Source organism: Micromys minutus (genome assembly GCF_963924665.1).
Source record: "Micromys minutus genome assembly, chromosome: 1".
NCBI lineage: Eukaryota > Metazoa > Chordata > Mammalia > Rodentia > Muridae > Micromys > Micromys minutus.
The window spans coordinates 24,453,838-24,464,027 of record NC_137969.1 but is presented as its reverse complement, the minus strand read 5'-3'; the positions used below and the strand labels follow the sequence as shown (position 1 = coordinate 24,464,027).

General features: G+C 48.1%; 2 protein-coding genes across 5 annotated transcripts in view; one reads left to right on the top strand and one right to left on the bottom strand.

Annotated features, from left to right (window-relative positions):
* Positions 1 to 283: 283 nt before the first annotated feature.
* On the top strand, positions 284 to 1,966 carry CFAP184 (cilia and flagella associated protein 184; the record flags this gene model as incomplete). The annotated part of the gene is made up of 1 exon (XM_080931418.1): positions 284 to 1,966. The coding sequence occupies one exon, from the start codon at positions 284 to 286 to the stop codon at positions 1,964 to 1,966; it is 1,683 nt and encodes a 560-aa protein (XP_080787544.1).
* A 4,161-nt stretch (positions 1,967 to 6,127) lies between these two features.
* TBC1D14 (TBC1 domain family member 14) overlaps positions 6,128 to 10,190 on the bottom strand; it is an 88,534-nt gene continuing 84,471 nt past the window's right edge. For all 4 annotated transcript variants that reach the window (XM_080928613.1, XM_080928614.1, XM_080928615.1 and 1 more), the window contains one exon: positions 6,128 to 8,530. In XM_080928613.1, coding sequence (XP_080784739.1) covers positions 8,465 to 8,530 — 66 coding nt within the window. In that variant the 3' untranslated portion in view covers positions 6,128 to 8,464. The remainder of the gene's footprint in view (positions 8,531 to 10,190) is intronic.

The following is a 10,190-nucleotide window of genomic DNA, read 5'->3' as shown; positions in this document are numbered from 1 at the left end:
GCTGCCTCATGGACCCGAGAAGCCGCAAGGCCCCGCCCTAAGCCTGTCAGCCGGCCGGGCGCGGACCGGAAGTCGACCGTATGCGCCACGCCTCTCGCGAGCCAGCGTCCAATTAGCGCCTCCCTTCACCTGTTCGCAGCTCTTCATTGGTCTAATATTGCCGGGAGGTGGAGAGAAAAGAAAGGCGGGTGGCCAATCGCGTGGCCCACCGCGCGCCCTGGTTGCCCCGGGAAACCTAACAGCGGGCATCAGCGGGTGTCAGACCTGGCCGGGCGGGTCGAACATGGACAGCCACAACGGGGACACGGAGGGTGAAGGCCGAGCCGAGGAAGGCCTGACCAGGCAGTCGCCCGAGATCAAGGTTAGCTCCGAACTTCTGACTCCGGCCGACTCCACGGAGCCGGAGTGGAAGCCGGAGCCTGAGCCCCATACCCAGCCGGAGGAGGACAGCTCTAAAGCAGAGGCTTCGGAGAGGAGCGATAACGCGCATGTTGAGACCCCGGAAAGTCCGGGCGCCGCTGAGGCCGGGGGTGAGGCAGTAGAGACCAAGAGTGAGGCCGTGTCCCGAGAACCAGAGAGTCTGCCACAGACCCAGCCAGAGACCGAGCCGGAGGACAAGGAGCTGGAGGACGAAGATGAGGATGACGACGATGAGGACAAGGATGAGGACGAGGAATCCGACAGCTCGGAGAAGCAGAAGGGCAAAGGGAAGAGGGAGAAGAAGGAGTCACGGTTCCGGCCCTCTATACCGCTGACCACGATTGTTGAGGAGGCGGCTGGTGCAGCTCCACGAGCAGCGAAAGAGAAAGCAAGGGGGTCATACAAGAGAGACAGTGAAGAACGACGTAAGAAAAGCACAGAAAAGCATCTTCACCCCGGAGAAGAGCAGGAAGAGGAGGAAGAGAAAGAGTCGGACACTGATGAGTTTGAGTGGTCGGCGGATGTGCGGAAGCTGCAAGAGCAGCAGCTGCGCGGTGAGCTGGTAGAACAGTACCACTCCCTGCTGGCGGAGCGGAACCGTTATCAGCGCTACAATATGTACCTACAGCAGAAGATTCACGAGACCCTACGCAAGAAGGGTATGGAAGGAGCAGCGGAACCTGTGGACAAGAGCACAGAACCAGAATCTCCCGAGAAAGAGCAAGCATACTTGCGCTATCTAGCCATGCTGGAGGAACTGAAGAAACAAGAGGCAGACGACTTAGAGTGGTACCGTCTGGAGGTGCATGAGCTGAAGCAGCAGTGCCAGGAGAAGCAGGCCAGGGTGGAGAAAGAGTGGCGACGCTTCCAGGCCCTCAAGAAGCAGGTGGTGATGCAGGTCCTGGGCAGTTGCCGCATGAGAGGTGGGCGCCAGGCTGCTCTGAGAGAGGTGGAACAGATTCAGGCTCTGGAGGATAAAAAGGAGAAGGAGATGAGCGCTGTGCGCCTCGAGAACGTGCAGCTGAAGCAGAGCTTGGTACACTTTGAAACCAGGATGAAGGCCCAGGAGGACTTGGCTGAAGGGCTGCTCCTCATCGACTTTGAACAGCTGAAAATTGAAAACCAGACCTTTAACGAGAAAGTAGAGGAACGAAACGAGGAACTTATAAAACTGCGCAGTAAGGTGACTAGCAACGTGCAGATCATAACACATGTGAAGGAAAAGTTGTCTTTCATAGATATGGAGAACTCGTGCAAAAAGGCACAACTTTCGGAAGTGGATGCCCAGGTCGCCCAAGGAAGAGACCTTTTGACGAAGACAAAACAAGCTCGAGACAGCCTGCGAACCGACAACATCAAGCTGAGTCAGAAATGTGGGCTTCTGGGTAAGGAATCACTCCTCCGAGATTTGGAAGAAAAGGTGGAGAAGACAGAATTGCTCAGTAGGCGCCTCGAATCCCTGAAACGCCATCACGCTGGGCTGACCTTGTCCTGCAAAGGTGTGAAGCAAAAGATCAGGGAAGCCAAAACATTTCTCCCCTCTTGACAGTCCTTGATGGGACAGTTGGCAAAATGTCTACTACTCCAAAAACTATCCCTTACTCTCTTCTGCCTCTGACCGCCATTCTGTGGAACTTGGAATGCAACTTTATTTTTGGTCTGTTTTCCTGCTCCCAGTAGTTCTACATGAGGTTAAGTAAAACATATCTAGAGACGTGGGGTGACTAAATTGACTTCTGATGAAGAGCCATTATAAGCCAAGCAGCCCCATAGTCTAAAGGAGTGTTAGAACTGTTTCCTGCCTATGCCTAAGGATGGCTTAAAGGTTCAACAAGTGGGCAAGGTACAGAAAATCTCTGTGCACTGGTTCGATGACACAGTCATCTTTGTACTAATTAAACTTGAGTATTAAATCACTGTTTCAATTAGCTCACAAATTCCCTTCTCTCTGTGTGCAGGCATATGAAGGCCTGAGGACCATGTGGCACATCTCTTCTACCCCACCTTGAATTTTTCAGACAGGGTCGCTTACTCAACTGGGAGCTTGCAGTTTGGACTAGACTGTTTAGCTAGCATGACGATCCTGGGCTCTGCTTGTCTCTGTTCCCCAACACTGGGGTTATAGGCATGCAGGGCTAGGTCTGGATATTTTATGTGGGTGCTGGGGATCTGAATTCAGATCCTCATGCTTTTAAAACAAGCACTCTTAGCACTCTCTCTGAGCCATAACCTGCATCAGCAATCTGACTGTTGGCACTGCATATATAACCCTGCTTCCTTCAGATGACATGACATACTTTTGTTTGCTGAAATATATTGGCTTTGAAGTCAATTGAAGTTAAAAGTCCTTTTTCTGACTTTCATGGCTTGCAAACATTTTGTATTAAACCATGCAAATGCATTACTGAGAATAGTTCAAAAAGCTGACTTCTCCTATCCCCTCATTCAGCTGATTCCTATCCATCAGCTACCCAACTGAATGCTTCATCCTGAACATTGAACAAGGTGAGCCGTGGATCATGTAGGGCACCAAAGTTAGCATGCCTTAAGTTGCAAATGTATCCTAAGTAACTATTATACAGTAAGTCCCCAGTGGGCCTTTGATCACAGCCCCTAATGCTGGAGGCATTGCAATTAATTACAAGACACTCTTCATTTGATTGCCTCCCCATTGGTTTTGTTCTAATTAGATCTCAGATGAGTGTTTCATCATGAGATCTCATCAAGTAGTTCAGGACCTGGGAAAATGTAGGCGCGGAAGACATTCTGCCTGATATTTTAAGTCTTATGAATGAGAAGTGCCTTCTTCAATCTCAAAGGAGGGTCTATTACTCAGCCACCTACTCAGAGACAGCCCAAGGTATTGGAAAGAAAAGGTTATTTTGGTGACTTGCCACAATTAAGATTGTTAAAATTATGTAGATAGAAATAGGGTTTGTGTAAGTTCATCTGCAACTGTAACTTAGGGTTTTGCCAACTGGTACGAGCTAAAGTATCAAAGAATCAGAGTCAATGCCTTCCAGCTCAGCTCATGTATTTAACCTCAGAAGGTTCCAGAGTGCAAGTGACAGATTCTGTGGAAGGAAAGCACCTCAGAGTTGTGCAGTGCCAGTCTCCCTCTCAAAATATTCTTATTTTTACTTAATGACAAAATATGTGTATATTTTAATAAAATTGAATTCTGTAGTTTTTTTAAAGGTTTTGTTTTGTTGTTCAAGCAAGACAAGGTTTCCCTGTGTAGCCCTGGCTGTTCTGGAACCACTCTGTAGACCAAGGTGACCTTAGACTTAAAGGTCTGTCTCTGCCTCCCAGGTGCCATAATTAAAGGCATGCACCACCATTCCAACTCAATAAAATTACACACAGACCTAGAAGACATGGAAATGCCCAAACTTTTATCTGACTGACCTAGGATGAACATCTAAGCCTCACGAAATGGAGAAACACTTGAAAAACGAAAGGACAAGCCTTCCTTTGAGTAGTAAAATTAAGAGGAATTTTTTTTTGTGCTTTTCTGTACCATCTTACACATGTATTTATATATGCAAATATAATCATATAATACATACTAGTCTACATATATTTGTAAAATATAAAATCTTATAAACATTTTAAGGGAACATTTTTAAATTTAAGAGTTCACGAGCAGAAGATACTAAAAGTCCTGGGGGTATAGCTAAGGGATAGACTGTTAGTGTAGTATGAGAAAGGTCTTGAGTTGATTCCCCAGTGCTGAAAAGGAAAACGTACAGCCACAAACCAGTTTAAGCTGGGCTTATTGCACACATGTAATTCCAATATCACAAACTACAAAGTGAGTCTGCATCTTTTCCCCTCCCCATCCTCTCTCACATACACAAGATACTAAAAGTTTATAAGCTAAGGGCACTAATCCAGCTGCCTGGAGAATATCCATGGATTTATGGAACAATTCAGTCTCTATTTATCGCTCATAAACCAAAAGAAAAGGGCTAGGTCCCTTAACTTTTTGTTACAAGGGGAAAGAAAAAGGCCTTGAGAATTTGAGTGAATTTTCCAAGATCACCGAGCTTCTCGCTTGACCTGATGCTTCAACTCCAGGACCCTGTTCTTGCCCTCTAACCATACTACCTACAGCCTGGGTTTATTTCTGATTCGGAGTGTCTACTGGAACTCTAAGACTGGGACAAGAAGCTATTTGGAGAAGGTGATTTCTTCATGCCACATGAAACTCCCTGCAAGGTATAGGAATCCTGGAGGTGAGGTGGGTGTAAGGAGACCAGATGTGTGTGTACATGTATATATGTATGTATGTATGCATGTATTATGTATGTATGTCATGGCCATGTCTCTTGAGTATCGGGCTTGAACACCAGCAAATATTTCACAGCATAGTCTCACACAAAGCATATCTACTCTTTTCCATTCCAATCCATACAAGTGCTTCCAGGTCTTGATGAGGTTCCAGCTCAGAACTGGTTTTAGGCTCTAAGGCTGCCCTCTGCTGGGCAGTCCTTTGCCCTTGTCCACCTGAAAGTTCTGCTCAAGGCTCAGTAATGTCATTTATATTCTCGTACAGCAGCTCCTCCCCTCTTTAGACAGGCTTGTGATGGCAGCCAGCAATGCACACTGGAAGTACTTACTGGAAGGCATGAAGAATCTAGGCCTTACCCAGCCCTGTGCTCGGGGTTCCAAAAGACCCAAAGCAAGTATGGCCTCTCCAGAAAGCATCCAGAAGCCAGCACTTCTCTCAGGGGCGATATGGATGCCAGCTGTTACCAATCTGCTGCAGGCGCCTGAGCAAGCATCTTGTATCATATTCTTGGAACAAGAAATCTCTTCCATGGGGTTGCCGTGGAGACTTGTCCACGTGATACCTTGTCAGGTATCACACTTGTCCCAGAGCCTGGTGTGGCTAGAACAGCCAGCCACCTCTCAGCAACCCCACAGCCTTATCGTCTACAGAGAACAGTGGTGTGGAGAATGAAACCATTGGTTTAAAGGGAAGGCAGGCCCTGTGCACCCTGAAGGAGGCTGTAACACTTCAGGCAATCTCCCAGCAGTTTTGGAAGGTTTAGAGGTGACAGCAATGGGGGTTTGGAAGGAGAGTGACATATACAAGCATTTGTCCTATCTGGTTCCAAGTAGCCTGTGGATCCTACACACCCAAGTTTGGAAGTCAGAGCTTCCAAACTCCAAATAGTTCCAAAGTTGGGGGGAAAACAAAACAAAAAAAACCTCATAGCCAGTGGTGTGGTTCACACGTTTAATCCCAGAGGCAGAAGCAGAGGTGATCTCTGAGTGTGATGTCTACAGAGTGAGTTCAAGACATCCATCTCTACACAGAAACCGTCCGGGAATGGATGGTTGGTGGATTAAGGGCTCAGTGTGAAAAGCCTTGGCTCAGCAGCTGGTACAGTATAAATGTGGTTGGCTGCTCTCATGGGCACATAGGCTTATGGTGGGGAGGTCAAGGCTCAGGGTTCAGGAAGTGCAGCACAGGTGGGATTCCCAGCAACTCAGAGAGGATGTGCTAAATTTTGGAACCTCCACAAGGAAAGTAACCCCCTTGTGTCTCACAAGCCCTGAGTATATATTCTAAAACACTTTCTGCTATACTTCAAAGCAAAAATGTCAGCTAAACCAAAGTACACAGTGAACATAAGTAACAATTTTACATGACTTTATTTTAATAAAACCACATATTTACAATTCAAAAAGTCCTAGTTTGATACACTTTACTAAACAAAAATTAAAGGTTAACTGTACAAGCAATTAAAACATGATATGTAGCAAGTGTTATCAGGAGTTTCCTATTGGCGAACTGTTTAAAGAGAGTCACAAACTGAGCAGTTAGAAGTACCTTTGAAGTAAGCACTGTTCCCAAGGTGGCAGGAAGCCTCTCCTGCAAGCTCCCTCCAGAGAGCCAGCTGCCCAGCACCCTCAAGTTTGGGACTGAAAGTCAATGGCAATTGAGGTGGGGGGTGCAGAGGTCTGCAGGGTCAGTTTCCAGTTTGCCAAAACAGGAGTATGAGAGACACCCTCAAAGTAGAGGGACATGGAACTGTAGAGCCTCGAAGGAGGGCACCTCAGGCTTACATGAGCCCCAGTCAGTCTATAAAGACCTTGTTTGGACTAGAGATGCAGTCAGTGCTCAGCTGGCATGGAGTCTTGTTGGAGAACTTCATGCATGCCCAGATTTATGTCAAACAAGAAAAAGAGCTGGGTTGTGAACACAGAGAATTCCACGATGGCATTCACAAGGTGCCCAAGTCTCCTTGTCACAACACTTTCTGTATGACTTAAGGAATGTCTTATGTACAGTAAGAAAATATATACATCTTGAGAGAACAGATGCCCATGAAGTGGGAGAAACTAAGTACATCTGCAAGGAAGGACAGCAGACAGGGCTGGGTAGTGCGCTTCGTGGCCAGCTGGGCCTGGGCTACATTCAGTATCTGATGTCAAGAATGGCTGGGTCTGGAGGCCACTGGATGGCTGGTGAAGACATCCTCCTCCAAGAGGTCAGACATCAGCCTTCACACTAAGGCAGAGAGCTACATGGAGGGTGCCCTGTGGCCTCCCTGAAGAAGCCACAGACTACAAATGAAACTCCAAGAGAAAAGTGGGAGCACGGGGCGAATAGCATTTGTATGACAGTCTGCCGACACACTAGACGGTCACCAACGGGCACACCAGGTGAAGGGGACCCACACAAACACAGCGCCATGAGGCTGACCCAAGTCTCCTTGCCACATGCTGTTGTCAGTGAAGGGCTCCCCCAAGAACTACAATGATGGAAAGGGTGAATTCTGGGGGTGGAAGGTATGGCTGTAGAGGGCTGTGGACTACAGACCACACAGGCATTTGCTGGAAAGTATGTTCTCAACCCTGGCCTACCTGTTCCCTTAGGAAGCAGAACGCCAGTGGATTAGCAGGAGGTAACCAGTTTCCACAGACTGTCCTATGTAGAAACTTCATTTATGTGAATTTGGATAATCAAATTTCTTTCAAAAAGTTCTTAAGTCAAGGAAAAGCTAGAACAACAACCACCTCAGCAATGAGCTGAGAGAAGTCAGCTGAAATGGGGAAGGGTTCAGGACAGAGACGGTGGAAGACTGCCTTACTCTTCGGTCCTGACAGCAGTGTATGAAGCTCATTTTCTAAAGCCAGATGGGGACAGGGGAGAGTCACCGGCACTTAGAAGGGATCCAGCTATTCAGGTGACAAAGGCAAAAAGGGAGATTCAGCTTAAGCAAGGAAAGCCTCTCCTACACATGGCATTTTCAGAGGCTGCCGTGCCCAGCCTCCCCAGAAGCAAGCAGGTAAGAGAAGAGTTTGCAGTCTCATCCTACCTCTCGCTTTACAGAGCTGTCTCTGTCCCTTTGCAGCTTGTGGCTTTCCTGCTCCAACCCCTGTGGCTCCCAAGATGCAGCAAGCCCTACTTTGAAGACTAGGATCCTAAGATGAACTCTCAGCCTCCTTGCTCTCATGTGTCAAGGCAACAGGGTCAATGTCAGCACAAAAGTCAGGTGCATTTCAGGAGCCTATGAGCACTCACCAGCAACTACCCTTCAAGGGCCCCATCTTCCTTACTCTGTCCTTGGTAGGGAGATTTAAAACACACCCTTCATCTCTGGAGAGATTAACTCAGTAACTAAGTAATTCCTTTCTTACAAGCACATGAGCCAGTAACAACTCTGAGGTTTCCTAATAACATTTCTCATGCATCTTGGCTAAGAAAGACTGTAATGTACTTTCCAGTAGTTGGCATCATAGCATCACAATTTAATGAACTGTGGCTGGAATAAAGGTTCAAGGAGACAGCCTGCCCTTTCTTGAACCCACGCAGAAAATGCAGTGGCTAGCCATGACCAAGGCCAATGCATGGGTCCACTGAGCTGCTTAAGGCTAAACCTGGATGGAATTCTGTTTTGTTGTAAGGCCAACTCCAGCATCAGATATCCAACATGGAAAGAGCCCCTGTTCTTGCCAGGCTTCAGTCTGAAAGCACACAGGTGCCATGTGGAACTCTGCTTCAGTGGCAGGTGAGTCACCCCGAGCCTCAGTGTCTGAGGGATGGGCTTCCTTTCTCCATTTCCCGGCTGTCTTTCTGCAGTGCAGACAGCACCTGGAATCACAGAGAAGACAACTATGGTTAGACCTACAGGCCGCACTGACCTGAGCGTCTCACAGAAACAGCAGAAAAGGAGCAGCCATCTCACACCCCATCCCAAACCTACACCTGCCTGTTAGCTTGTGAGCACTGCACTGAGGCCCAGGCTCCCCCAGGGCACTAACAAGACCTTCTCCATGTTGCACATGCAGCTGGTCCCTTTCACTGGCAAGTTGGTGAGAGGTGTGACAGTCTTGAGGTGACTGTGCTCCCTCTGCTCCCCCAGCTCTCGGTTGACACCTTTCAAAAGCATCCCACTGTACTGAGCCTAACAGCAGTGACTGCACTCCCACTGCATGCCAAGCAGAGCCTCTGTGAGGGCCCTGGACTTCTGTCAAATACACGAAAAGGCAGTCTAGCTTCAGAACCGGGGTCCCAATAGTGCAGTACTGACCTTGCAGCAAAAGTGATGGGGGGTAAAGTAGAAACCTATTAAGTGAGGTCCAAGAAAACTGGACAAAGGAGCCAGAGCAGACAGAAGCACCTTTACCTTCAAAAGCACACGACTGCCAACCCAGCCTGCATAGTGCCTTGTTGTGAAGCTTGCACCACCATGCTCTCCAACAGAGGGAAACGAATGCCTGTCCCAGTGAGAACTGCAGGCGCTGCATAAGCTCGCCAGCCCAGCGCAGAGTATCTGCTGTCACTACCCCACTAATGAGTGTTCCACGGCAAACAGCCCATGACCCAGTTCTAACCTCATCCCGACAGCACAGAAACAAAGCCTAGGCTGACTGCTTCCTTCTGCATGCTGTGTGTGCACAGGACAGGGAGGTATGAGCCTTGCTATCTCTGGAGACACCGTGGAAGAGAGGCAGTTGTGGCTGTATGAGCAGGTAGACAGGGAAGGGCAGGCCTGCCTCTGAGAAAAGGCCTGCCTTTCCATCTGGATCCAAAAAACCAGTACAAGCGATAGGCTGGAAGATTCCACCACCCCCTCCCACAGGCCTCCCACACAGCTTCCAAAGTGAGTATCTTCAGGCTCTGGTGCCACCATCTTAAATTTTCAGCCTAACCTAAGAGCCAGGACCCCATGTTTCTATTCACACTGTTTTTTATTAATCAAAGAAAGGCTCTCCTCTGTCCCTGGATCGCTGATGATATAGCACAGTCGGTCCTGGTCCCACAGGAGCAGGGCTGTGCGCACCTTTTTAATTGCTTTGCTGAACTATGATTCACAGGCAATCCACTCACATAAAACATGAAGGTAAGTCGGTGGTTTTCTAGATTTTCAAAGATATGTGCAAATTCCTTGAAAGTCAAAGTGAAAGCACTTTCTTCTCCTTAAGAATGCCTTGGGCTGTTGAGACAGTTCAGAGGGTAAAAGCACTTGCCACCAAGTCTGAAGACCTGAGTTCAGCCCTGGGACTTACACAGTGGAAGAAGAGAACCAATTCTCAGGAGTGCACTGCTCCTCCCTGATGTAAGTCATATAATACAGAGAAAATAATAAAGGAAAAAAGCTAGGGAGAAGCAGAGCGTTCCAGCAGAGTTCTACGAAGTGACCGAGAAATGCAGACACTTCAGAATGGAGGCAGTCTTCCTACACATACTCTTCCGGCTGTCAGTGAGCCTGCTATGCACCAGCTGCGCACCTCCAGCCTGAGCACACTTT